The sequence below is a fragment of the Mycteria americana genome, chromosome 17, assembly GCF_035582795.1.
Source record: "Mycteria americana isolate JAX WOST 10 ecotype Jacksonville Zoo and Gardens chromosome 17, USCA_MyAme_1.0, whole genome shotgun sequence".
NCBI classification, from domain to species: domain Eukaryota; kingdom Metazoa; phylum Chordata; class Aves; order Ciconiiformes; family Ciconiidae; genus Mycteria; species Mycteria americana.
Window position 1 is genome coordinate 9,875,204 of NC_134381.1, and position 27,694 is coordinate 9,902,897.

A 27,694-nucleotide genomic window follows, 5' to 3' on the forward strand; every position below is an offset into this window, starting at 1 on the left:
TCATTTTATTTCATATTTATTTTCTAAAAGAATGAAAACTTTAAGCCGAAACCATCTGGAAGAATTGGCAACAGGAACTTAACTGGATTTGTTTCCTAATACTGTTCTGGGGACTATGCATTTCTTATAACTGTGTGTTTTACCTCCCTGAGTTTAGATGGCAGGGTTAATTCTCCAGACTGCTGCTGTGGGTTTCCAGGCTGGAGGAGGAGGGCCTTGGCTTCACTGTACCACAGACTTTTTTTTCTTTTTTTTTTTTCTTTCTCAGCTGCCACTAGAATTTTTGGAGCCCAAAGATCTTCCTGTGTTAAAGGGCCAGTAAATGACACGTGTCTCCTTTTCTTCCCTCTTAACTGAAAGCAGATTGTAATGTGTTCTGTGCGGCGCTGGGTTGCGGTTCAGAAAAAAACACTGCTCTCCAGAAAAGTGCTTAAACCATGCTTAACTTTAAGTTGGCTGTTTGGCCATAATGAATCAAAGTTAAACGCTTTTCTGAGTCAGGGCCCTTGTATGCCGCTACACTGAGAACCGCCTCTGATACACTCTCACCCAGGCAAATATTACGGTGTTAAATGGCTCATACATCAGCCTCATGCATTATAGACATTACTGCCCCGTGAATTAGCTTGGTCTTTTCATAACGGTTTTTATCCGTGGTACTGGTGTATGCTACCGAAGGGGCTGGCCTGCGTATGACGACCCAACGACCTCTAACCCCGCTGCAGCCAGGTTCAACGGTTTTTGAACAACGGCAACACATGTGGTAAGCGGCTGCGTACCTGACCGCCAGTGCCCAGCGTGATCCGTGCTATGCGGGAAAGCCACGCAAGGCTGGATGGGGCCCTGACGAGACCCCCTCCGCACAACATGCCGGGCAGGGCGCGGCCTGCTGCTGCCCTCGATGCCTGCTCCCCACAGAGCCACCCACAGCAAGGGCAGCAGCGCAGGGGCCTTACCCGTGGCGGAGGGAGGGCACAACAGGGAGCTCAGAGCCTCCTCCCGACCGCTGCCACTCAGCCCGGGAAAGTGAAGGAGGGGAGGGCGGGAGAACGGCCGGAGCGAGGGCGGTGCCTGCCCCTTTAAGGCACCGCCCGCGCGCGCGAGCGCTTCTTTTTGGCTCTCGGGCCTTGCCGTAGCGCTCCCGGGAGAGAGCGGCATTGTGCAGCCTTTGGCCCCGACCGCGCATGCGCCGTCCCACATTCCCCCGCCTGGCGGCCCCGGAGCTGCCGCCGCCGCGTCCCCCCCTCCCCTCCCGCGGCCGCGCTCCTCCTCGCCGCGGAGGAGGCGGCGGCGCTGCCGCCGGCCCCCCTTCCCTCCCCCTTCCCCCGGTAAGTCACCGAGAGGCGCGGGGGCGGGCCGGCTCCCCTCCCCTCCGTCTCCTCACCGCCGGGCTCCCGCACCGCCGTTCCCCGCGCGCGGCGCCGCCTTCCCTCAGGCAGCGCGCGGAGCCCACTCCCCCCCCCCCCCCGCCCTCCTCGCGGGGGACGCGCGCCGGGCCCGGCCCTGCCTCGCGCCGCCGCCCTCCCGCCTTCGCCTCCCGCGCGGGGACCCCCGGGCCGGCGCGCGCCGCGGGCGGTGCAGGCGCGCGTGCATGCGGGCGGCTCTGCAGCCGTGCGGGGCTGCAGCGGGCGGGCCGGGGAGCTGCCCGCCCGGCCCCCGAAAGTTTGGGCTCCCCACGGGGAACTTCCCCCCCCCCCCCCCCCCCCGGCGTGGCGTGGCGTGGCGTGGCGAGGGCGGGCGGGGAAGGGGCGTTTGTAGCCGGCGGCCGTGGCGCGGGTGGCCGGTGGGTGTGTCGGTACCGCGTGCCCGGCGGCGGGGGCTGTGCCGGTGCTGGGCGTTTGCAGGGAACCCGCATCCCCCCTCGGGGCGTGGGAGCCGGGTGCTGGCGAGGTGCTGGCGCTCGGGTTTGTGCGGGAGGATGCTGCGGTGCAGGCGGAGCTGAGCGCTGGCACCAGGATGCGTGCTCGCCGAAGTTCCCAGATTAGTTCCAGATGAAAAGAATCTGATCTGCATTAGAAAACTTTAATTTCTTATTGTGGCGACCAGGGATTTATCCACGCTGTGGAGAGGGCTTATTAAAGCAGACAGGCAACTGGTAGCACGCTGCGCTGCGCCCTCCCTTCCCCTTCTGCAAAGGAGATGCTTAAAATGCCAGTAGTCGCTGGAAGAGCGATCGCTATTGCTCTCAAATCTGCTGCCACCCGCAAAAAGAATGGTGGGATATTGTGAGCATGCTTGGAGGACAAATCCTTACTGTGAGCTGGAGGTTATTTTGTTACTAAGCTGAAATGTAGCTGAGCTGCAGTGGAGACTGTTCCCGCTGCAGCATCAGCCCTGATTACCGAATACTGGCACAGCACTTTATCGGGTTTTGTTACAGAAAGCAAGTCTGGTGAGGCAATACAAGGCTGGCTTTCAGTCGGGTGAAAGTCTCAGGCGGAGAAGGGCGTGATTTGATGCTCAAGCCGTTTAGGAGGGAAATATGAGACTGAAATACTTGCATTCCGAGATGAAAGGGATCTAGTAAGGTCTTAAGCTGTGGAAATGCCTGTTATTTTTTGTATTCATTATGATCTTGTATTCTGTACCTTAATAAATGTGGAAAAAAAAAAGGCCTTGGACCGTTCCTTCCACCTTCTGTACAAACCGTTGTATTTACTATGTACTAAGTACTTGTTAGAAGTATTTTGGGGAATATGATATGAAAACCCTGCCACACCTAAAAGCTCTTCTGTTTTATTTCTATTTATAATGGAGCAGAATGGAAAAAAGCTTTCCAAGAAGTGATAAAAGGCCATGGCTTGGGTTCTTGGTCTTGCACATTAGTAGGTCTTAAGGCCTAAAATACTGCTGTGTTGCTAAACAGATATAGAATATGTTTTTTTCCTACTGATTTCTGGTGACCTGCAGTTAGGCTAATCTCATTCTTCTAGCCGCTGAGAATCCTTTTGACAGCTAATGAGAATATTTTGTTTTTCTTCCAGGTTTTCGTTTCAGCGCGGCTCTCCTCTCTGTGGCAAGGGCTGCCTTTTGAAGCAGCACATTCATTCTCCCCTTCAAGCACCATAAGTCTCATTTGCCAGCTTCAGAACCATGGCAACAGAAGAAAAGAAGCCAGATGCAGAATCCACCAAAACACAATCTACTCCTTCCTCCTCAACCAATCAGAGCAAGGTGTGTTTGGGGCTCCGAACAATATCCGTGTGAATACACATGGCAACTACCTGCATATTCAACAGGCAAACCAGAATTAGAGAATTGAATTCTAATGTAGATTAAGAACTTCTCCAGATTCCTGCTTCTGCTGTTGTCTCAAACTGAAAACGTGCTGAGGATTTTATGGGAAAAGCGAATGGAGTACAACCTCTTTTGTCATGCTAGGGTTTTTTTGGTAGCGGAAGTCCTTGCTAACAAAATACTTCTTGTCATTTTGAGCATTAGAAAGGCAGGTTGGCTGTATCCCTGGAGAGCCTAGAGATGACTGGAGAATTGGTGAATCTATGATCGTAGTTGCAAAGTGGAGAGAGAGGCAGCCATTATTCGGATTCTTTGAAGCCTGCAGATGCTCAAAGGAGATGTTACTGTCTAACCATGAAGCCTTTGCAATGGGTGAAAAGGGAAAAAAATGGTATTTTAGGGGTACGGAGGAATTGGCCTGTGATTTAATTCGTGATAAGGATGAAAACTGCAAATGCTTAAAAGCACTACACAGATCAGTACCAAGAGTATTATCTTGATCTACCAAGCGCTTTATGGTTGGACTGTTGGATTACTCTCACCTGGTTGTTACTGGCTTGGATGAAATTCATACCAAGGATGAGTTGGTGTTGTGCATGCAACAGTAAGGCACTGCTGGCCCCAGACAGCAAGGGTGTTTGTTTTGCTTTGTTGTTTTTTGAATTTGGGGGGGGGTGGGTGGGTGATGTAAACGCTGGAATCTCTATTATAGTGAACATTTGTGCAGCCCATTACTGTGTACTGATCCAGTCTGATACAGAGCTTGTCACCGAGATACTAAATTTGGAATTTATTCAACTCATTTGAATGTATTTTTCTTACAGCCTGCACCAGTAAAACCAAACTATGCTCTAAAGTTCACGTTAGCGGGACATACAAAGGCAGTCTCATCAGTAAAGTTTAGTCCTAATGGAGAGTGGCTAGCCAGCTCCTGTAAGTATTGCTTTCTTTTTATCTCATCTAAAACATGCAGTTGTGGGCCTTGGAGAACTGCCTGTCTTTAGCGTTACCTTCATCAGATGGAGGAGGGATATAGTGTCATGGTTTTTCTTAAAAGGAGCAATATCAAAGCTGTCAGTCTTCGAGATAATCTGCTTTAAGCTTTTTAAGTCCTGTTACATTGAAGACTGCATCCTCTGTGCGTTGCCCGGTTGGAGGGTCCTCACCTGTTCAGCTTTCGTTACTGAGCAAATAGGCAAAAGCAAACACAGGATTCTTTCCCTGTGCAAAGGAAACCCTTGTGCTTTTCTCTATCGCTAAAGACATAGCTTAAGCTTTTAAATTAAACTTTGTGTACAGTATCTGCAGGCAAAAGCTTAGCTCTGGGAAATAAGGAAGGTAGCTTTGAGATACTAGACTGGACTGTAGAATGTGGTATGGCAGACTGGCCACGTGCTTCTGTCCTGTGTGCCTGTGGTGTTTAGTAAGTCAGAGCCCGGTGAAATGTGCAGAAGGTTATTAGAAATAATGTTTCACTACTTGCTCTCTTAAGTGGTAGATCAAGTCCTCTTCCTGTCAGCTTTGGTATTTCCTAAAATTGTTTTGGTAGTCAACATTGCTTGACAGCTTTCCTTTGAAAATGTGTTTATATGACCCTCAGTGATCCAGAGAGGATCCGTATACAAGGAGAGGGCAATTGAAAAGAACATTGTGGAGTATGATGGTGAGGGCCACTCGAACATCTTCCGGACATGGGAATGACTTAGGTCTTTGGCTTAACTGCAAATAGCCTTAATAAGACCAGTGCAGCATACCATATATAAATAATTTTTATGTTCAAGCGTCCTCATGAAAGTCCCCCCCTTCTCCCCTGCCCAGGTTTTCCAACCTCTACCTCTGGCAAATATGAACCTTTTTCTCTGGTGTGTTTTGCAAGTTAACATGAATAATATGTTTGGGTTTTTGCAGGTATTAATTCAGTCCAGCTTGTGGTGTAATTTTTGTTCTTTTTGGGCAAAAGCGTTTCAGCATTCCTATGGAACAGTACTACTTCTACCACTCGCAGTCTAAAACAAAAGTAGAAACCCAAGTTATCATCAGAGAAACTAAAGCGGCTGGAGACTCTCTGCATTCCAGGCAGTTTATGTAATCTCAGCTGCTGCAGCTTGGCGTGTGTGAAACTGTTCTTTACCAATTACATATTACCTTATACACTTAGGTCTGCTTGGGGAGGGAGAACTACCCAGTGTTTGCAGAGACGTAGTTAACATATTTCTTTCCACCTGGAAGGGACAGCTGTATCTGTTAGTGCTGTTAATCTCTTAACTGGCACATTCTTTTCCAGCTGCTGACAAACTCATTAAAATTTGGGGAGCATATGATGGCAAGTTTGAAAAAACAATATCTGGTCATAAACTGGTAAGTATGAGGAGATTACTGTGCACTTGAATGTGAATTTACTTGTAAAGAATTTTGCTTTCTTTTCCTCATCCAGGAATTTCCATTCTTGGTTGGTCGGACTTGTGTAGAAGGCTTGTTCTTCAGTCTCGTTTTGTACTTCTTTGTTTATACAGTCCTGCGCAACAGCCTGGGACTGGAATTGCTGAAGTAATACCAGGTCAGGCTGGAAATATGGGTGAAGTGCAGGCTGATAATGGAGTACCTACATGCACACTGCCTAGCCATTTTCTTGAGTCCCTCCATTTCAGGAACACCAACCTCAGACATTGGGCAGTGCCTTCTTGGGTGAAAATCCCTGTAAACTCTAACACTGTGTCCTGTTCCGTCTTTCTTTTGTATATGGAGCAGAATGGCTTGCCTTTTAAGGATATTGAATTTTTCTTGTGGGTTTGCCTACATAAACACAACACTTACTCATTCTTCAAAGTTCTAAAGAAAACACAAACTCCCAAACCCTTCTGTTTTGTTTTCTAAAGTTTCTTACATGGTGAAGTTTTCATAAGAAAAAATTCACCAAAAGAAAAAACAGTAGAATCTTTTTCTTCTCCAGTCCTTTAGGGACTCAGACTGTAAAGAGCAAGCCATTTGTCATGAAGAGAAGCCACTTACTCAGATTAGTTTCTATAGCATACTGTTTGTGAATTCCAAGAAGGGGTGTTGGTGGCCACGGTAAGAGCTACGTGAACAAGCCATTGATGTTTTTGGAATATATGGCTCAGCTTAAAATGAACAAGTGTCACAGCTTAAAATGAACAAGTGTCAAAGGAGCTGTTAACCCAGTCAAATCAATGGATTCCCAGCTCTCAATGCTGAATTTTTGTTCAGGCTTCAACTGTGAATATAATATGCAGTCTGTGTTTTCCATTTTCCTGTGTCAGTGAACAAACAGAACTGAGAAGAGGATTGTTTTCCTTTGTTGTAGGGTATCTCTGATGTTGCTTGGTCATCAGATTCCAACCTTCTCGTCTCTGCCTCCGATGATAAAACTCTCAAAATATGGGACGTAAGCTCGGTAAGGGCAGAAACTATTATTTACCTTCCTTCTCCCCAGCATTGGCATCTTAACTCATGCTCTTCTGAGAGACAGCCTTAATGTGCTATGATGAGAAAAGGTAGGGTTTTAAGCACTGGAGTCTCTTTGGGTAATACTCACTCTTTCCTGCTTATAATGAGCTGCTGGTTGAATGGGCTGTGAGGATGAGTGAGTTACGCTGCCTGGTTTTGGAAAGAGGGGGATGCTTATGGGTACCATGAGGAGTCTGGTTATCTTCTGAGAGCACTTAAGCCTTATGGTGGCAGTGCAACTGCGGGCTTCGTTTCTGAAAGCAGCCTCTCAGATGAAACCTTTTTGTAACTTCTTATCATGGCTTCACCTGTCTTTGCTTCTTCCCCCCTTCCTTTTCTGCGATTACAATGAGAACTGGATAATTTGGTTGAATTTTGATTAGGTATGTTAAACTGCTTGATTGTCCTGTGTTGCCCAAAGGGTTTGCAACTTGGCTGCAATCATTAAACATGTCTCCTTTTTTCTTTCCTGTCGTTTCACTGTAGCTGGTCCTCTGCCCATCTAAATCTGGGGTTAAAGGTGGTTTCTTTGTGTGCTGCACAGTGATTAACCTTAATGCAGCTTATCTGAATGCATTTATAGCTGTGAAGGATGCTGTATATTTAACTCTGCTAAATCTTATTTCAGGGTAAGTGCTTAAAGACATTGAAAGGGCACAGTAACTACGTTTTCTGCTGCAACTTCAACCCTCAGTCAAACCTCATCGTGTCTGGATCAGTAAGTGATTTTTTTTTTTTTTTTTTTCCCCTTTGTGCAAGCAAGTGCTTCACACCCCTGTCACCCGACACTAAGGGGACAGACAGGTTCTTTTAGGGATCCTTGGCAGAATGACAACGGCACTAAATAGTAGTTACAATTAAAGCTTTATTTTCTTAACAGGATATTATGCTTAGTATAGCACAGAATTTATGACTAGAATGGCACAGGATTTCTACAAGCGGAATCAATATAGTACAATTTATAGGTAGCATAATACAGAATTTATAATGCAACTTGACTTATAATTTCTAATCACCTGGATCCTAATTTAAAGTATTCTAATCACCTGGACTCTCTGCATATCAGGTCAGATCTTAATATGTGGTTTGCTGTGTGAATATTACAGTCATAATCTAGACTCAAAAATCATATAAAATAAAAGAATAAGAGTCACTCACTCAATCCTCGGAGGAAGCAGATGATGGTGGGGGTGTCCCTGGCTACCGGGGGGTCACAGTCTCACTGTCCAGCAGCAGTTCTGGTCCAGGTTCCTCACTTAGGACTTGAACCTGCTTGATTTTGTAGACAGTGCTCTGTGTGCTATTACGCTGCCATGTTCTGGGACGGGGTGGTCACCACCACCGGGCTGGCTGGGTGCCTGGTACCTTCAAGGCTGGCGGGGAAGGGAGTCATCGGCCTGGTGCCCAGGAATCTTGAGGCCGGTAGGGAGAGGAAGAAGAAATCTGTTTGGTCTGTCTACTTAGTTCACAGGCCCGTCGGGGCCTTATAATGAGGGAAAGGGAATGAATACGTGATCCGCTCAGTCACAGAGAATGGCTGTTCATCTTATAAAATGGCGTTAGTTATGCTAGCCGTTACCAAGGGTCGGGAGCAGGGGGTACCGGTTACAACCCCTTACCATTTCAGTTCTCTGTCTTCTTCCACAAACACAGCTTGTAGTCAGAAGAACTGTGCAGTGCCACTGCTGTATTTGCCTGGGGACGCAGTCAAGCCATCCTCAACATGCAGATTTCCTGCGTGGAGAGGAAGAGTTTAGGGAGCTATGTTCCCAGTGTGTTATTTTTGCCCTGTGTGGTGCTTGTGTCCTAGGCTTTTTGATGCAGCTGCAGTGCAGCTGGAGGAAGGCATGTGCATCTAGTCAAGCTATAACGCCTTGCATGCCTCAAATAGGTGCATCATTAAACCACCTTGTGCATTTCTTCAATCTTCAGTTTGACGAAAGCGTGAGGATATGGGATGTGAAAACAGGGAAGTGCCTCAAGACGTTGCCTGCTCATTCTGACCCAGTTTCAGCTGTAAGTCCCTTCCAATAAATGAATGCGCTAACATGCTTACTTTGTTTAGCAGAGTTCCTCTCCTGCCTCTGTTTGTAGAGGAGTGGGTTTGTGCTCTAACTTCTATTATCAGGCTTTTTTACACAGTGTAGTGGATGGGCTGTGGTGGATTTGCCAGTGGTCATTGCTCAAAGAGAATGAAATGAGCAGTGTTTTCTGTAAGATCGATACAGATTTCGGTCTTGGGTGTTAATGTGGGGAGCAGTGAATAGTGGTGTGCCAGTCATGCCTGAGTCTAGCAGTCTGATGCTGGGGCACAGATTTGCGGTCACTTGAGGATTGGAGAACAGCCTGTATGTCTGTTGCTTTCGTGTTGTTCCACGCTGTAACTGAAGTCCAGAGCAGGGTAGTTCATAATATGCTCCGTTTCAAATATCATTCATTTAATAGGTAAAAGGAGCTTGGAATACAGCAGTATCCATTCAAATGAAGGAAAACCAGAAGGTGTTCAACTCTTAATATTTTTGAATTTAAGGAAACTGAAAAAAAATTTGAGCCTCAGATGTGCTAAACTGTGGCTGTCGTAACACAATTATTCTGCCTTGTGTAGAAGATATTTCACACTTAGAAATGAATGTTAGTAGTAATTATTCTTTAAAATAGCAGTATTTTGAGGTGTAGTTCAAGGGAATAAATTGACCTTAAAACATATATGTGGCTACATGTGAGGTTAAATTCCATGCCCTTAAAATTATAAGGTAATATCCCCGGGTTCGATACTACTATTATTTGAGCAGCTAATGCTGTCTGAACAGAGTATCTCTGTGTTCAAGTGTTCTTCTTAGCTTCTGAAGAAACATGTATTCCAGCTCCTGATGCTTAAATAAACAGCTGTAGTTAACATCCATTCCTCTTTATAATTATGCCAGACAAACTGGGGGAGGAAAGAATCTTGGTTTTGATCATGTTACCCATCTAAACTTGTGCCTGTTGTTTGTATGTTTGACTTCCTGCTTCTATCCACATGAATTGCAGTGTCAGTAATGGAAGATAAGTACTTTCAGTGGGGCTTAAAAATTTGATCTTTGTGAATATTGATAAAATTATTTTTCCCCTTCTGTAATATTACAGGTGCATTTTAATCGTGATGGATCCCTGATAGTGTCAAGTAGCTATGATGGGCTCTGGTAAGTGGTTATTTCTTGTCTGCAGCACAGTTCAAACCTTTTGCATTTAAAAAAAAGGACTTTTTGAAAAAAGCTTGTATTTGTAATGTTAAAATCAGAACAAAGGCTTCAAAACCAATAGTAATGATTCTTGTTTGTTTTTAATAGTCGAATCTGGGATACAGCATCAGGCCAGTGCTTGAAAACACTGATTGGTAAGTAGGAATACTTCTTGTTTGTGCTCCATTCTTCACTGTTAAGTTGTGACATAGATATTCTGCATCATTGCTGTGAACAGTGTCTTTCTTAAGCTCTATTTTACTGTCCCCCTACCATTGTGTTAGTACACTATTGTCCTCCTATCTATTCCATAAGAGGAACTATCCTCTCACATGAATGGAAACTTGCATAAGCTTTGAGTGTTGTGTAGTATAGATGGACAAATGAGAGTTTTCCAAAGTTCTCTACTGTTCAGCTCTGTAGTGCTTGCTGTGCAGCAGTTCAAATCTGTAATGACGAAGTGGTTTGTGCTGTTAGATGTGATGAAAACAGGTAGTCTGTGAGTACACAAGCTGCCTGTTTTTATTGCAAGATGCATGAGGCATCCTGGGAACAGAGCTAATGAAGGGAAACCACCTGTTAGGCTTGTGTTCCTCAGTCCTTCATATTCTTATAAAGCATTACATAGGCAAGTTAATATGGCACTGCAAATCAGTGGCATGTATTCTAATATAATGATTTTTTAAAGGTAGAGTTACAGTCTTGCTCTTATGAGTATTGATGCAAGGAAGGAAAGTTCAGTTACAAAGGGTTATTTAAAATGTATGTGAGAAAAATGCTTAATATCCTTTTTTTAAATTATGGAAAAAATCACCTTTCTTATGCCTCTCTCTTTCTTGAAGTACCAAGGGACAACAAACCGAAAGCTTGTTTTAGTGAAACAATTAACAAATTATTGTCAAAAGAAATTCTCTGTCAATGAGACAATACAACTGTGCACTTTCTAATACCGCTTTTATTTTCACTGTAGATGATGATAACCCTCCTGTGTCTTTTGTGAAATTCTCCCCAAATGGCAAATACATACTAGCTGCAACTTTGGACAAGTAAGTATTAAAAAAAAACCAACCAAAACCAAAACAAAAAAACAAACAACCCCACAGACTTTGAAGTGTATGAATATCAGATAAAACTTGATTTTGCTGCTGCTTAGCTAGCATAGTAATGATACTAAACAAGTTCATATATACTATCAAACTTGAAAAGCCTGCAAGGTGTTGTGCTTTGCTAATGGCACAGGTAGGACTTGGCTCTTTTTAAAGTCTTGGCACTGCTTAGTGACTGCAACACCCATTCGTTCCTTTTTGTACCTTTCAAAACCTCAGCATTTCCTTGCATTAATCGTATGATTCTTTTGTAACATCGAGAGACAGAAAATCTAGCCTATAAAAGGCTGCAATATATAAATAACTTTGTGTGTAAGGCATAGAAGCAGTGCAGGTGGGCTGATTGTATGGGGAATGATTCACCTAGAGAATTTCGATGCAGCTACTAAGAAGGGATTAGCTGGTCTATCATCTCCATTTACAGATGGTAATAAAACCCAGGTTAGGCTTCCTGGGGAAGAGAAAGGGGACTATCTTGCAAGCTCTGGCAGTAGCCTGGGTATCAGTACAGATGGTCTGTATCTGGATGTGCACGGGGCTTGCGTAGTCTGTGGAAGAGCCTAGTGCTTGCCTGAAACAAGTGACTTGCTTCATGTCCAAATTGTATTCAGTAGCGTGCTTATTCACTTGCTCTGCACTGGCTTAGACTTGAACGGTCTGAGGATGTCTCGATCTATTGTTTACTCCCCTGAAGTGCCCTGGTGCAGGACTGCAAGTTGCAAAATTAGGGCAGTGTGTGTGTATTTTGGTCTGTATCTACCTTCAGCAGGATTTGATTTTAAAACAGCTGGGGGAAAGGGGATAGATTGTAGGGCCAGCTCTGCTTCTAGTGGGTTTCTCACCCTGAGAAAGAAGATGTCTAATAAAATCTGTATGAATCTTTTGAATGCATTGGGAGTTGGGGGATGTCTGCCAAACCACCTTATCTTCTCTCACTGTAATTTGTCTGTTGTCCTGCCCATTGTTTCCCTAATTGTCTGGTCATTATTTATAAAGAAACTTGCAGGTGTGGGGAAATATTTAAATACACCCTTTTTTATGGAGGAGAATATGAATGGCATGGCAGTAAAATAGATACTTTGGGGTTAACTAATGCTGCATTCCGAAGCCAGAATAAGTGATCCATGTAGACTTTAAGAACTCTGGTATAGAGAAACTTTTTCTACTGCTAGGAAATTGTCAGATTAAAAAACCCAAGAACTACAAATCTTTGTTTTTCTATTGTTTTCTAGCACTCTTAAACTTTGGGACTACAGCAAAGGAAAGGTAAAAACAATCCTGTCTCACTATGTAGATTTAACTAAGCTTGTAGGAAAATCTGGATTTCATCTGTGGTTTTTAAGCTTGCTTAACATTTTATGAATACTATAGAAAAAAGTGTTAGTACCCCTTTATTGGAGAGGACTAAAGATGCCTTTAAAAAAAAAAAGTGATCGGGCTCCTGCATAGCCCTGAGACATTAAGTAAAGCTATATTTCTGCATTTTTCTCTTTATGAACAATGAATTGCTGTTGCTCTCTTTCTCTGTGGTAATGTGACAAATTTAGGGCCCTTTTCCCGCCCCCCCCCCCCCCCCCCCCCCCCCCCCCCATTATTTAGATGCCCTCTGCATCCTCTAGATAAGTTGGCAGGGTGGGAAGCACAGGCAGATATATTTAGTCTTTTCTGCCAAGAGAGTTTGTTCTTGACTGAGAAAACTACTTCCCAGCTGTATTAATGTCTTGTGGCTCTTCACTTTCAGTGCCTGAAGACGTACACAGGACACAAAAATGAGAAGTACTGCATATTTGCAAATTTCTCTGTTACTGGTGGAAAGGTTAGTGTTTATTTGAGATGCTTTTTACCGATGTGCAGTTTTTACTGCTTTTCTCTGTGGAAGAAACAGTAGTTTGGGGATGGAAACCTCCTTTGGTGAGTGCTGGTTCACAGGTGCCATGGTGCAGTGGGAGAAGAGCGTGTCCTAGGAAAGTCCCTCTGAGCACCTCTGGTGTCTGTGCTTCTAGGTGGGCCCGCTGTCCCATTGCAGGCTCCTGCCACTGCAGCAGTAGAAAAGGACTTTCCTGCAGCAGGAGAGCGGCTGCTTGTGTATCTGTTCGCCATAGCCACACAGTAGTCAGCCATCAGATGATAGGTTGGTGTGTTCTGGTTGAGAAGGCACAACAAATCAGCAGAGATTAAGTCCTAACACAGAACCACCTTAGCACTTTTTGCTCCATTAGTTTTCCTCCTCCGGCGTACGCAGGATGGAACAAAGCTTTCTGCTGCCTATATGCACTGAAGAGGGGCTGAGAGAGAATGAACCGCATCAAGCAGTCATAATGTTGGAAGTTCCTTTTCATATGATGACAATGAAATGTTTACTGAATAATAGCAGTTAGATACAGATGAAGAGAAAGATTAAAATAACTGTGTGTTTTTTCTCTGCCCCTCCAGTGGATCGTGTCTGGTTCAGAAGACAACCTGGTTTATATTTGGAACCTTCAGACAAAAGAGATTGTACAGAAATTACAAGGACACACAGGTGTGGAAGAGGATTTTGTTTTTATTGATGGAATATCCCTCATATCAGCTTGTAATGGGGGCTTAACATGAGCATTTTCTCTCTGATGTTTAGTTTTGACTGTCAGACCCATAAATTCTTGACTGGCTGAAGCTAAATTGAACCCTAGGAGTTGCTCCTTTTTATGAAGGGTTTTTTATGGGAATTGCAAGTGTTTATTCTTTCACCGTGAGAACTTTGACATCAGCTTACAAAAGAGGTTTCCTTGACTTCAGAACTGGTCAGGATATTTAAGCGACTCATAATATTACTGACTTTGTATTGCCTATTAACACCTTCCAAAGCTGCAGCTCTTGAAGGGATAAGGACTGATGTGGTCCTGCTGTTTGTAAATGTCTGTACGTATGCCTGGTCTTGAAGGCAGAGTTGAGCATGTATTGAGATGTCACCTGATGTGATACTTCAGTCTGAATCCTGTAAGAGAACAGCACTTTCCCTGTACCGACTAGAAGGAACTATGCTGTGAAATCTAAGCATGCTTATTCCTTTGCAGAACCATTGATTTGGACTGTAAGTGGGGTCAGTGGCAGCAGGTTTTCATTTTCAGTCTAGGCAAGGCTCTGAAGATGAAGTGCTATCTAAGCGTTGAATAGGAAGTTGGAAATACCTTAGATGGAAAGAAAAAACTGAGCTGGGTTTTTTATTAGCTGTGTCTGACATAATATGCCAAGAGTTTTGCCTGTGAAGTAAGCAAGAATAGAATCTAGAGAGTTCTCGCATTTTGAAACTTGTCAAATGCTTTCCAACTACTACTCTCCATTCTTTTTTGCTAGTATTTCCCCTCACAGAGAAGCAATAGTTGGAAAATATTTATGAATAATGCGTTTGTAATTCTGCTACAAGTAAATAGTAACTTGGCTATGCCGTTTTAAAATGCAGTAGCAATATGCATTTCATTTCACTACGAACCAGATTTCATTGCTGTAAATAATGATATTTGTATCTCTTTTCTTTTTGCTTAGATGTTGTAATCTCAACAGCTTGTCACCCAACAGAAAACATCATTGCATCAGCGGCACTAGAAAATGACAAAACAATTAAACTGTGGAAGAGTGACTGTTAAATGTTCCAGTATCACTTTAGAGACTGTCAGGAAAAAATGTTTTTAAAAAAAAATTGAAAAAACCACATGAGAATAATAAATCCAGTTTGGCAGGAAACCTGAAGAATATTTGATAAAGTGGTTTCTGTTAGTCTTGGCCCAAAGAAAACGTCTTAGCTGTTTGCTAGAACCGGGCAACGTGGTGGAAAAAAAAAAAAAGATGCAGTGTCTCCTTTTCTTGCCTAATCTTTTGGCAGATAAATGGATCATTCTGACATCGTGTTAGAAGTGTCAGCCTTGTATTGGACACCCCAAAGATACTGTACTTTATGGTGGCATTACTTCTGGGCACTGTTGCTGCTTAAGGAAGAGCTGCCAGTCTACTTTGTAACAGTAAGTTAAGTCACGAGCCTAGAGATGTGCGGAATTTTTTTAAAATGTCTAATTTTTTTTTTTTCCAGAACATAGGTTCTAGTCTCTTGGGAAGTTTCTGTATTGTTTTAAATAGGAGTACTGCACCTTTAAGGGTGCATCATTTTAAACACTCAGCTCAAACTTTGTGACCAAATAAAACCATGCAGTTCCAGATTTCCCTCTTCCTGCCCTTGACTTGACTCCTGTGGTGAAATCTCCTCTTACCTTCTGTATAGTTGCTTACCTCTTGTTACGTGTGTTTAATAGATGCTGTTCTAGAGCAAAGTTACAGTTCTTCTGTTAACCATTAAAATGAATCCTGCTTGTAGTTGTTCTCAGCATATTTTAATTTTTTTCTCTTCTGGTTATAAAGCAAGCTCACAGAACACTGTAAAGTTATTTCAATGTAAAAAGAAAAAAACCCCAGACTTTTGTATCTTGAAAATCCATCGTATGAAACTGTATTGATAATGGCATGACTCTGTATCTGTTTCAGCGTTGGTATTTCTTTCCCTTTTTGTCATACCCATGTGGTATTTACACATCCAACAAAAAATACCATATGCCATAATAAAAAGGTGGGATTTTATGTGTATGCTTGTGGTAAGAGTGTACTACTGTGAAGTGTCTGCGTCCAAAGAAGCCTCTCTTAAAAACACCTTTAGAAGGAAGTATTTCTGTAGCAGCTCCATTGAGTGAGGAGGGGAGGAAGAAGAAAGAAGGAGGAGCGGCATCGTGGTGCTTTACATCTGTTGTGGAGAAAGAAAAGAGGAGCGTAACTCAAGTCAAAATTTGTTTAAAGAAAGCGAGAAGATTGAACTGAAGGTGTCCTCAGCAGAGGCAACATTAGTACAAACCCTCACAGAGACCGTTAGCTAAGGGGAAAGGAATCCTGCTGCCCTCTCCGTGTGGAAGGGGCAGGGCAGGCTGAGTGATGATCCAGGATTTAGCTTGTGGTGGTTAAGAATTGCATTGAGGCACAAGTTTTATTGCACCCAAAGGGTTCTGCTGTAAGGGGATGTTTTGTTCCTGGTGAAGCAAAAATCCATTTTTTTGGTATCGACCTCATGTGCTCGATAATAACTGAAAATCAATTACAGTACTAACCTCTCCTCTAGTGGCTGCTTGGAGACTGCCTTGCTTTACCCTTAGAGAAGAAGACAGCTGCAAGACATGAGGTATAGCTTTTCTTTTTTAAAATATAAAAATAGAGTTTGTGTTGAGCTGGTGCTAAAATGGCTATTAATAATATCACTGTCTTTTGAGGTTTTTCATTGCCCTCAGGAAAGGACGCTGTGTCTCTAGACTTAGTGAGCGTCACTGCAGAAATAATCAATTTCTTAACTTCATTATTTTTTTTCAGTCTCTTTCTCACAGGCCAATGAAACTTTCCAATTGCAAGATGTGGCTGTGCTGCTTTAACAGTGTGGAGAAGCTGGTTTATTACTCCAACAAAGCATTTTCATGTAGATTCAGTAGTTTTGTAGTATAGTACTTCCCATGTAACTGTGTGTGACTGGATTTGCTTGCCCAGCTGTGCTATGGCTTTCCCTGTTGTCTGACTCAAAGAGCTACGACGAAGGGAGATGGTTTTCCTGCTATGAGGAGGAAATCTTTCCGACGGAGCTTTTCTCTTCCCCCAAACTGAGGAGCCCTGTTGTAAATGATCTACTCTTCTAGCTGTCCTTTGTGAAGGTGTTTAAGCCCCGTGTATCCCACGTGGGAATAGTGCTGGGGCCTATCAGCATGAGCTCTATTTAGCTATAAATGTATCCAGCCTGGCAGGTCAGGGGTGGTTTGTTGGTCAGGATTAGCTAATCCCCAGAGGAGAGAGGTAGCTTTGCTTGTGTTAGGTGCGGGCTGGTAGGGGTTGGAGCATGTTGCAACCTACTGAGGGAAAGTGAGCTGTCAGCCTGGGGCTCTGCTCTGCTGGGTGCTTTTAGGCTGAGGGAAAAGGAGATAACCGGGGGAAGAAAGGAATGGGAGGGACCTGGCTTTTTAGGGTTCCCCCCTGAAAAAAAAAACATGGTTAGATGCCACGAAGTAGGTGGCAGTGCCTTAACCGTATGCGTGTTGTATAGGCCACTGGGGCCTCTTCCATCCTTATCAAGGGGAGTGCTAACCTTCTCTCCTTTCATACAACACAGCATTCTATGCTCCGCCCGAAGCTATTTAAAGCTCCACTGACCTCCTTTTATTACGGATAGGGTGAGCAAAAATTCCAGTTTTCTGCATTCTCAGTTTGAATTTCCTTCTAATTCCCATATAAGATTTTTACTCTAGTTGCCGTACGAGTACTTAAGAACCCTGAAAACCCCGTGAAAATAGCAAAGACCGGCGTCTTTTACCTCCTTCTTAATGTATTCATCACTGTCAGCCAATCAGCTCAGCGGCAAAATCCTCTTCGACTGCCCCCTGCCGTTGGCGCCGAGCCCCCCCCCGCCGTTGAGCGCGCCCGCTCCTTAGGGCGTTTACCGAGGGAGGGCGCTACTACCGCTGCTTCCGCCTCGCTAATGGCGGCAGGCGGGTCCGAGTCACCGAGTTCGAGTCCCGCCTCGGGCGGCCGCGGGCCCGGGCTGGGGTGCGGAGCGGAGCCCCGGGCTGCGACGGCCGCCGCTGCCGGTGGGTGGCGGGGCGGGGGTGGGTGCCGTGTGTTGAGCTCTGCCTCCCGTAGGGATGAGCTCTAAAGCAGGATTTGCAGGCGAACCCATCTAATCTGCGCAGGGTTTAGCCGTCTTTCTGGGTATCTCGAAGGTTTAAGTGGGAACACGAGTGTACCGGGGGATTTGCTAATCAAATTTTTCCAAGTCAGGGGAGGAAGGCTGTATCCTAACGTGTTCCCGGTGCCCCCGGGCTGATAAATCTCTCTGAATTGCATCAGAGCTAATGACAAGTTAAAAGAACATACACCAGTTCCAGATGTGGAACCAGTTCCCTTTTCTAAAGGTCTTTGCCTTCTGCATCCCAAGGGAATAAAACCAAAACAAACATCTGGCTAAATCAGCACCGGCAGCACCTCAAACCGGCCTCAGGAGCTGGTTCGAGGCCAGGGTGATGTTCCCACCGGGGTTACCCACCCCAGCATCCTGCTGCTGCTCCCACCGATGCCAGGTTTAGTGCACCGTGCTGTCCCTTGGCCCCACCGGCTCTCCCAGGGCTTTCCGCTCGGTTCCCGGCGGGAAGGGCCAGCCGGTGCCGTGTGCCGCTTGTGGAGGAGCCGCTTTGCCGGATGAGGCCGCAGAGCCAGGTGCTGCACCCAGAGGTGTGCATGGCCCCGCAACCACCAGCCGCGCAGAGCTGCTGCATCGCTGCAGCAGAGCCCAGGCTGCTCCTGGCCGCCCCTTCCAGACAGCAATGAGTTTATTAAGGAATTAAAAGTTAGTTTCCCCTCCTTATTGAATGCTCTGATTTATACATGAGTTTAAATCAATCCCATTTCCTGTGTTTTATCCCTTTTCCCTGGGGCTTTCAGGCTTTGCTGTGTTAGACATTTGTTATAATCACATTGTTTTGAGGCAAGCGAGACACCGTGGGTGGTTTAAGTGATTTGAATAAATGAGCTGCATTACTTAGGCACTTCTCCCAGGTGCTAATTGCCCCTCCTGAGCTGTAGATGCCCATACTTGGACAAGTTTGTGCTGCCTCCCAGTGAAATATTAACAAGCATGCTTGCTAACGAAGATGCTGTACGGAGATGAGGTCCAAGCCCCTGCCTGGCTGGGAGCTGTGTCTGGCAGAGGAGGTGCCCACGGTCTGCCCGGCGGGCTGGGGTGCCCAGGGTGGGGGATTTCAGGTGCTGCTAGCAGGCGGTTGCTGGATGGGCTACATAAGCAGTTATTTTGTCATTTTAATTTTTTAATCCCATGTATTTGGTTGCGCTCTCTTATTAGTAAGCATTAGCTCCCTAAGTCCCATTAGCTCCGCTGAGAGCTGGGGCTTTGCTTGTGCGGCCACCGGTGCAGGAGCCAGCGGGGGTCTGGGGGCCTGATCCTGCACGTCTGTGACACCCCATGCGGCTGCGGGTCTGATCCTGACCCCGCAGGATCAGAGCCATCACAGCTTGGTGCTTTCCTCTGCTGCACCCCTGGCCCCCTTCCCAAGCCCCAACAGCCCCAAACGGCGTCTCTCCAGAGCCGATGCAAACCTGGGGCTGGCCCTGTTTGGCCTCTTGCTGCTTTATTAAGGCAACTATTTTCTTGTGCACAAATGCATACGATACAGTGAAACCCACCTCTCCCTCCATCAGGTTTTCCCTTTAACCCCATGGCCATCCCCAGGGCTATACTTTGTTAGAGAATCTTGAGTCTTGGATTTAAAATTAGTTGACTGCTTCTCTTTAATAAAATTATTCCTGCCCTTTTTAAATAGCACAATATGTCACAGAAAGCCGGTGGGTCCGTTCATGAAGATGAGGCAGCTCAGAAAGGAAAAAAAGAAGGAGAAAAAAAAAAAAGTAAAAAACCACATCTCCCCAAACCCCTTCTGCCTAATCCAACTGAATTAGAGGATTTCGAAGTGGATTTAAAACTAAATCTTGATTAGGTAGAATTTCTCTCCAAGAGCTGCTGCACAGTAGTATTAATGGGAAGTGATCGTGGACAGAGGAAATAGGACAGAAATAACTGAGAGCAGCACATACGCACTCAGGTCTGTGCATGAACTGAAAGAATCGGAGAATTTCTCAAGAGGAAAAGGGAGAAATTAAGCATCGACATAACGAGACTGGGTGCCACGGGGCTGGCCGGAGAAGCGGGAAGCGGCCAGATCTCTGCTGCACCGACGACATCTCCCTTTATTCTGGTGGAGGGCTTTGCAGGTGGAAAGCAAGTAGCGTGCACGGCCAGAGGGAAGAGCTGGGAGGCGAGTCGGTCTCTGCCCGCTCCCCCGGACACCGGGGCTCATCCTCCGAGCCCCGGGCGGGCTCTGGGAGCCGACCCCCATGCTCTCAGGACACATGCCTGGAGGTGCCCATGGGATCCTCTCTCTGATGACGGTGGTCTTCGTCCTCCCAGAGGGTAAGTGCCACTGTCCCCGAGGTGTAGAGTGTGCCCGTGCTTTGGAGTTATGGTCGTGCGCATCCTCCCCAAACCCTGGTTGCTAAAGTGGGATTATCCTCGGGATGAACTGGGGGGCATTCCTGCCCCAAGGAATGTAGCTGCGTGTTGCCATGTGTTGGTGATTTTAGGATGGAGCTAATGTCATCACGTTTATACAAAACGAGGGCATGTGGGCAAGGAGGGTGGGCCAGGAGCCGGGATCCCCATGGGCTCCCCTTCCCTGGTGCCACCGGGGCAGGGACTCCCCTCGCTGTGCCCGGCTGTGCGAGGGTGCTCACCCAGCTCCCAAAAACCGCGTGGGAGCAGACGAGGACAGGCTCAGGAAAGGCTCTGGATCGGCATTCGGAGGCAGGGAAAGGTAACGGCAACAGTAAGTGCAACCTGATTTCTGCTGCTGTGATTAATCAACACAGAGATCAGGTACTGTGTTTGCCTTAAGCTCTGTGGATGATGTAAATGAATATCCTTTGAAGGATTTTTTGTTTTAAAGAAACCTGAGAAATGGCTTAATTCCCATTCTGGTCTAGGGCAAGCAATTCTCAGACACAGTTGCTGACCCTGCAGGGAAGGACTGAGCTGCCGCCGGTACAAGCGTGCAAAGCTCTGGGGTCATGCCAACACCGCCGTCCCGGGGCCACAGGCACGTTGGCTCGCAGCTGCTCTGAACAAGGATCTCCCTTCTGTTTCTGAGTTGTTTTGCCTCCTTGGTAGACCCTGCAATAAAAGCAGGACCGCGTTCGGGGAGAAAACCAAACCACGCTGATGAAACCATCCCTCTGCTGTGAATGACTCCAACACAGGCGCAGCTGAAACTGGAGGAATTTGGTGAAACAGGCAAAAGCTGTTTCTGATAGTGACCGAGCCCTGCTTTGGTGGTGTCTGTGGCTGGGAGGTTTCACCTACTCTTTACCAACCCTGTTTCAGAACTCTCTTGTTCCCATTATTTGATCCCAGCTCAAATCTCCGGCTAATCTCTGATTTCGCACTGACCTCTAGCGGGAAATGCTTTTATATTTTTTGGGCCCACTGGGTAAACAAGTGGCAGGCGGCTTCGGGCTCTGGCTCAGTGCTTAATGCAACTTGGCAAGGCAGAGAGCGCTGCAAAGCCATCGTTAGAGAGCAGCTAGGATGGAGTTGAAGTATGTTCCCCCTAGAAAAATCCAATTTTATTTCATATGGTTCTTGTTTAGTGTCCGGACTCCAGTGTTATGGCTGCAACATCATCGTTGGCACCAAAAACGTGGACATGGGGTGCTCTAACCCAGAGGTGATCACCTGCTCCCACTCCCACCAGGGCTTCAAACACCGGTTCTGCATTAAGACAGAGAGCGGTGAGTCTGCCTGGGGGGCTGGGGTCACAGCCGGTGCCTGATCGAGCCGGTGATGCTCGCACCCCAAAGCAAACCTTGCAGCCTTCAAACAGGGCCTGGCCCTGGTCTACGGCTGGCAGAGCGTCACCCTCCACCCCGGCTGTCATCGCTGTCCCCCTGTCCCTGACGTCCCGCACTGTGCTTGCTTTGCAGTGGTCCTGGGCATCCTGCTGACCAGCGGCTGTGCCACCTCCCGTCACTGCCAGCAGCAGGAGCTGCCGGGGGTCCGCATCCACTGCTGCGACACAGACCTCTGCAACGGTTTCCCCCGAGCCCCCCGGCCGCCCCCCGGCCTCGCTGGCGGCCGTCTCCTGCTGCCCTGCGTCCTTGCTGCCCTGCTCCTCTCCTGAGCCCCCCGGAGCTGGGGGTGGGGGGGCTGTGGGACCCTCGGGGGAGGGGCTGGGAGCAGGGGTGCCCCCATCCCTGCTTTTACAGGTGGGCAGGGTGCCCTCCTCTCCCCTCTCCTCAATAAAAGGTGCCGAACGCTTTGCCCTGGAAAGGTTTCGGTGCTGCCCCGGCAGCAGGGCTGCATCCCGGGGAGGATGGGGGGACAGCTTCGCCGGGTTCGGGGGGCTGGGGGTACCCGCAGCGGCCTGGGGCTGGGGGAGCGCAGGGCCAGGGGTACCCGTGGGGGTCTCTGCCCACGTCCCCGCGGGGCACGGGGAGGGCGGCCGAGCCCGGCTCTTCCCACGAGAGGGCATCCTCGGCCCTCGCTCCGCCGCCCGGCAGCCCCGGCCCGCCCGGGGGGCTCCGGCGCGCAGGGATGGAGCTGGCAGGCAGGACAGCACTTCCAGCGGGGTCCCGCGGGAGGGGTGGGCGATGGGGTGGGGAACAGGGTGAAACGAACAGGGGCTTTTTTTTCAGACGTTATCCCAACCGAAGAGGCCAAACGGGAGCTTTCACAGGAAACAAATCTCGTCCCGTACGGAGCAGAGCCTAAGTGGCTTGTTCAAGGTCATCGCGGGGGTTTGTGGCGGAGCTGGGAATTAAATGCGTATGTCTCAAGATCCAGCCTTGTGCTTTTATCACCAGGGAAACAGCATAAACCTCACTGGTGAGAAATGAATGAAATATTTTTATTCTATTTTTTTTTTCTTTAGATTAAAAAAAAACAATGCAAAAGACCTTTTCCATGCAAAACATCAGCTTTTGATGACATTTATCAGATGTGTGCCAGAAAACAAGTCAGAACTCTACTAAAAATATTATCTGAGGCACCTTCCCAGCAGAAGCACCTTGGGGCTGATACAAAACATTTTCAGATTCTGAAGATTCAAAATCAAAGGAAATCGGAAAACAAATCCTGTGAAAATGACAAGAACGGCAACGCTAACCAATTCCCCCTCTTTCCCCTTAAGATGTTCCTTATGATTTTTCAGGAGAGCAAGAAACCTTCCCTTGGCAGCTGGAGTTATTTACGCTACCGGTTATTTAGCTGCCTGGATGAGCGCTGTGCCGAGCTCTTGCCACAAAACCTCCGCGGCAGCAGCCCGCTCCAATATAAATTCCCATTTATCGGCCGAGGCTGGGGACGGGCTCCCAGCGGAGGGGACGGAGCTGGTGGCCGGGGCTCCCGGTGCGGCACGGGCCACCTTGCCATCCAGCAGCACCTCGGGGAGAAGCGAGGGGCGAGGAGCTGCCGTGGTCCCCTCCGCCGCGGTCCCGGCCGCCCGCATCCCTCCCACCGGTGATGCTGCTGGCCCCGCTCTGCCCCCCTTGCCCGGCTTGAGTCATCCATCTTGTGCTGTGTAAGAGGCCTGTTGCAATTAAGTAGGCTGAAGTGCTCCTGAACTCTTTAACCTTTGCCCTGGGATTGCTCCTTTTGCCCCGGGGCTGTGGATCAGCTCCATTGCACTCTCCAAACAGCGCCTGCTACTTAGCTGACATTTCTTTCTCCTGCTGGATCCTATTAGCACCCTGAGGTTGAAAATGCTACTTTGGAGTGTTGTAAGGAATGTGATTTATACTGGAAAGTAGCGGCAATCTATCTTTCCCTATACACACACTACACATGAGGCTGGAGAGCTAAATCCACATCGCCTGAACAAACAGCAACGGGGATAATTGTTGAGGAGGCTTCAGACACCTAGCAGGGCGAGGAGCCACGGTGGGACCGCACGAGCGGGGCAGGCACTGGGGCCAGGGGATGCCGGGCTCGGGGCAGGCAGCCGACAGCGGGGCTGGCAGGAAACCTGCTCCCCGTTGGGATCCTGTCCCCGCACCAGTGCAAACTGGTGCTGGACACTGCTGGTTTCCAGGCAATGCTGAAGGTCTTATTGGGAGCTGCCTGGGCTGTTTGCAAGGGCTCTGGTCGTGGGGTCCATCGTGTACTTCTTCACCCTTTTCCTTGCCTGTTGGTCTCGTGTCAAGACCAGAGCTGAGCAGAATTTGCGCTGGTTTGCCTGCGTGTGAGTAGGTATCATAGACAACGCAATATGCATGGGAGGCAGATGAAAATAAGAATTGAATGGTGCCTGAAGGAGGGCTGATTAGCCTTTATCAGATATGACACACTAACCACTGAGGCTCCTTGCTGGAATACCGGGTTAAAATCTCTGCAGCGTCAAATTTCATCCTCCTAAGCAAAGAGACACTTTCCATAGTGTTTGTGTGAATCTTCTGGATAAGCCCTGGAGACTAAAACCATCTCAGCTTCATGTGGGCATTAAAAGTCCCACCCACGTGTTTAAAAAAAGCCCCAAACCCAGAAACGCAAAAGCTGACATTTACTCTAAAATGTCTTCTTCCTGCATCGCTGCACGGCATCCCGTGTGAGCGGCGCTGCCTCCCTGCTCGCCGGAGCTGGCTGCCGTTTAGCAGTGCTGCGGGCATCCTCGTGGGCATTCACACGAAGGGCCCAGCTGAAAGCCAAGAGATTGTTTTGCACATGCGAAAGTGTGCGCACAAACACGCACACGGACACTAGCACAGTGCTTTCCGGGAGAAAAACCAACTACAAAAAAAAAAAAACAAAAAACCCCAACCCTAAGCAGCCTCTATGTCAAAAGCCCTTTTATAAAAGCCTCAGTAGCTGAAGAATTGCCATTGTTTCAGTCTCCAGTGAGTGCTAGTCTTAAAATATTTCCAGCTCAGAGCAGGCTTTGACATTCTGCCCAGACCCAGGAGAGGGAACAAACATGAGTTCAGAAACGGTTCTACAAGGCACAGATCCTTCTTCTTTCTGGAGAATCACGTTCAGCAACTCGCGTCCTGTGGCTATGTCCCCTCCCAAAGTGGGGGAAACACCCCCAAAAGCAGGGCGGTAGGGACTTCTTGGGGGCTCCCGGTAAGGCAGGGAGAGCTGGCCCGGCTTTCATGCCAAGGCACTGGACTTTGCTTTTCTTGCTGGTTACTCATCTTTTCCCTCGTGAACAGCAAAACCATTTTTCCCCCCAGAACTCCGGCACTCCAGGCTGCTCTTGCTCGAATGCCAAGGGCTGTGCAGACCTAACTCCCTTCCCCGCTGGATGCCAGTGGATGGTCCAAAAGCGCAGGCTGTTTAGACCCTGGCAATCAAAGGAGGCAGAAAGCATGCAGTGGTATTAATCCCCCTTAGCCTTTTTTGTGTGTTCACCAGTGACCCTGGGTGTGACAGAGTGCAAATTCGGGAGGAGGAAGCTCTCAATGCTTCACTTTCTCCATTGCTGCCTGCCGGAAGGGCATGCAAGGCATGGACCACGGCGCACGCACCCACCGCAGCGCTTGCTCCATGGGGTGGTGGGAGCTGGGGTAGGAGGACCTCGGGACAACCCTGGGACTTGACTTGGTGGCGAGTCACAGCACAGCTCTTTGGCCGGTGCTCATGGTTTCTTACCCTTCCCCTTTCCATAATGTAAAATAAGGAGAGGAGCTGAGATGTAAGTTACGGACTCGGCTACGCTTCCGCAGGCCAAGGCCGTTCCCCACCTTCTTGCAAAAAACTTTTTGGCAGAAAAGTGCAGAAACCTGTCAGAGGTCTGCAGACAATTGGGAACGATCTGGCTGGGTCTGCGGGGTCTGTGTGCAGCGCCGATGCCCAGGGCTGCCTCGGGAATGCTGCTGGGAGGCTGCGTGCTCCGGAGAGCACGAGCTTATCTCGGCTGCAAGAACTCATCACGCTGGATAAAGGACAGTGTTTACCCAAGAACAATGTGGGGTTAAAATTTAGTAAGTCCTTGTGCAACTCTTTATAGAAAGGCAGCGAGGACAAATAAACATCTCTTAAAATACAGTCAGTACTCAGGCTCGTTGTTTAATTCGTTCTCCGGAAATGCATGTTGTTTATAGCCATTCATTGCAGGCGCTCGGAACAGCAGGGGTTTGATCCACTCCAAATTTCAGGCAAAATAATATGATCCTCATTCTTCTCTTGTTTGTTCCTAGGAGACAACACAAGGTCACATCTTCAGCTAGTGCAAAGTTTGCTCTAAACTACTGAATATTTTTTTATTTGAGAAAGTTTCTTCTCTGCTTGCTCTCTCCCTCTCTTTTACCATGCCCCCCCCCCCCCTCCAGCTAGCAAGCCCAGGAGGAGCCCAAGCTCCCGGAGGATTTGGGTTTCCTCCTTGAGTGATAAAGGCTTCTGGGGGGGGATCAAAGCTGGGTGGCCAAAACCAGAGGCTCCCAAGGTTGAAGGTTAGGATGTCTTTTATCTGCTCCCCTCCCATGGAGAGACAAGCAGGGGAGCAACCATGTGTGGGACGTGCAGCTCCCTCCTGCCCTGAGGCTGCCCCGCCGGCCCCGGGGGATGCTGCAGTGGACCCCAGCAGAGAAATCCCCCTTCCCTGGGAGCTGCTTCAGCCCCATCCATTTCACACAGCTGAGAGGGAGCAGTGCCAGCCGTATTGACAGAAAAACCACGAACTGGGTCATGTTGCCCATTCCCCTCCCAGCGCAGAGCTCTCCTCGTGCACAGGCAAACAGGGAGCGAATTGCTGAGGGGGATGTACAGGGCACAGCGTCCGTACTGGTCCAGGAGCTGCACACACGCTGGCTTTGCTCAAATGAGCCCCAAGCCTCAAAGAAATCCTCTTCTTCTCTAGGACGAGAGCCAAAGCTGCCCTCTGCCAAGGGCCGGCCATTGGAGGGGTTGAATGGAGGGAGAAGGGGGGGGAATCCTTGTTCATTTTAATAACCTCACGGCAGTGCCGGAGCCAGCGATGTGCCTGACCTACATACAGCCCAGAGCTCTCTGAACACAATTGATCCATTGGCAAGAGAGCAAACGCAGGGGTGGTGGGAGGACCTGCCCCACTGTACCCAACCGGCCTCAACCCCCGGTCAGCCGGGAGCCGGTGGCACCGTGGCCGCGTCGCGGTGTCTGACCGCCGGGACGAAGCCTCACGGCAGCAGCTTGTCCTCCATCCTGGGCACCACGTGCATCCCGCAGCCCCAGCATCCCTGCCCCGTTACCCTCCATGCTTGACAGCCCCAACCTGGACCCGTGCACGTGTATTTTGAGATGTTCTCCTATGGCAGACTTTCTTTTTGTGCGACTGGCTTTTGTGTGTGCCCCTGGGACACCTCTAAGTAATGCACACACGGTTTTGGCTGCTATTAAGTCAAAAGGTGTGCTCTTTGGCTCAGAAGCTAGATTCACATCTCCTTACGGAGCCTGCTAATGGATCATCCGTGGATTCGAGTGTCCTTCCTCCCCGGTTGTCTGGTTTATCCAGCCTGGAAACACGCCCTTAAGCCTTTTCCTTTGACTCTGTTGTTTTAGCATCTTACACCCTTGGGCCGCTCTCGCTGACCTCACCGGTTCTGCTGCAAAGGATGGATGGATATTTCTGTCACAGTTTGCTCTTTTCTGTCCTTCAGCAGAGGTGGTTGGTAGAGTGGCAGGAATATAATGGCAAACAAGGGGAGGAAAGGGAAGACACTACGGTGCCAGGTGATTTTTTTTTTTCCCCTGAGTCCCCAAATTCTCACTAATTAAGAGCTAGGGGGAATAAAAATACCATTTGGTGACACAGTGGGCCTAATCCTGTAGTGTACCTCTCCCCAGCCATGTGGACGCAAATTCACTCGCCTGACTGCTGGGGCATGGGGAGCGTGCTGGCGAGTGTGGATCTGGGGGAGATGGATGAACACCCAGGGCAAGAGAGCACGGCACGGGCAGCAGCGTGGAGGAGGATGGAGAGAGGTGAGTGACGGACAAGAGGATGTATCCTCGCAGTGGGTAAGTCTTTTGGGACAAAAGCCAGGTCTTCTGGGTGTCGGTGTCATGTCCCTCCCCTTGGG

The 27,694-nt window shown here is 48.0% G+C and overlaps 2 protein-coding genes and 1 non-coding gene across 4 annotated transcripts in view; 1 reads left to right on the forward strand and 2 right to left on the reverse strand.

Annotated features, from left to right (window-relative positions):
• The window catches only part of BRD3 (bromodomain containing 3), a 51,443-nt gene extending 50,027 nt beyond the window's left edge, over positions 1–1,416 (reverse strand). The window contains exon 1 of the mRNA XM_075520016.1: positions 1,385–1,416. The gene's annotated coding sequence lies outside the window, so the exon portion shown is untranslated. The remainder of the gene's footprint in view (positions 1–1,384) is intronic.
• Positions 457–15,640, forward strand: WDR5 (WD repeat domain 5). Of its 2 annotated transcripts, none has more exons than XM_075520021.1 (14): positions 457–763; positions 2,985–3,174; positions 4,062–4,170; positions 5,522–5,595; positions 6,560–6,649; positions 7,331–7,420; positions 8,635–8,718; positions 9,829–9,884; positions 10,032–10,078; positions 10,894–10,969; positions 12,262–12,295; positions 12,771–12,845; positions 13,463–13,550; positions 14,552–15,640. In XM_075520021.1, the coding sequence occupies exons 2-14, from the start codon at positions 3,094–3,096 to the stop codon at positions 14,650–14,652; spliced, it is 1,005 nt and encodes a 334-aa protein (XP_075376136.1). In that variant the 5' UTR covers positions 457–763; positions 2,985–3,093; the 3' UTR covers positions 14,653–15,640. The 2 variants fall into 2 exon arrangements, with proteins under 2 accessions (XP_075376136.1, XP_075376135.1); XM_075520020.1 differs by lacking the exon at positions 457–763 and adding an exon at positions 1,174–1,328.
• Positions 15,641–17,062: 1,422 nt separating this feature from the next.
• On the reverse strand, positions 17,063–17,190 carry LOC142418387 (U6atac minor spliceosomal RNA). Its single transcript, XR_012778275.1, has one exon. It is a non-coding gene; the product is annotated as a U6atac minor spliceosomal RNA (small nuclear RNA).
• Positions 17,191–27,694: the final 10,504 nt, after the last annotated feature.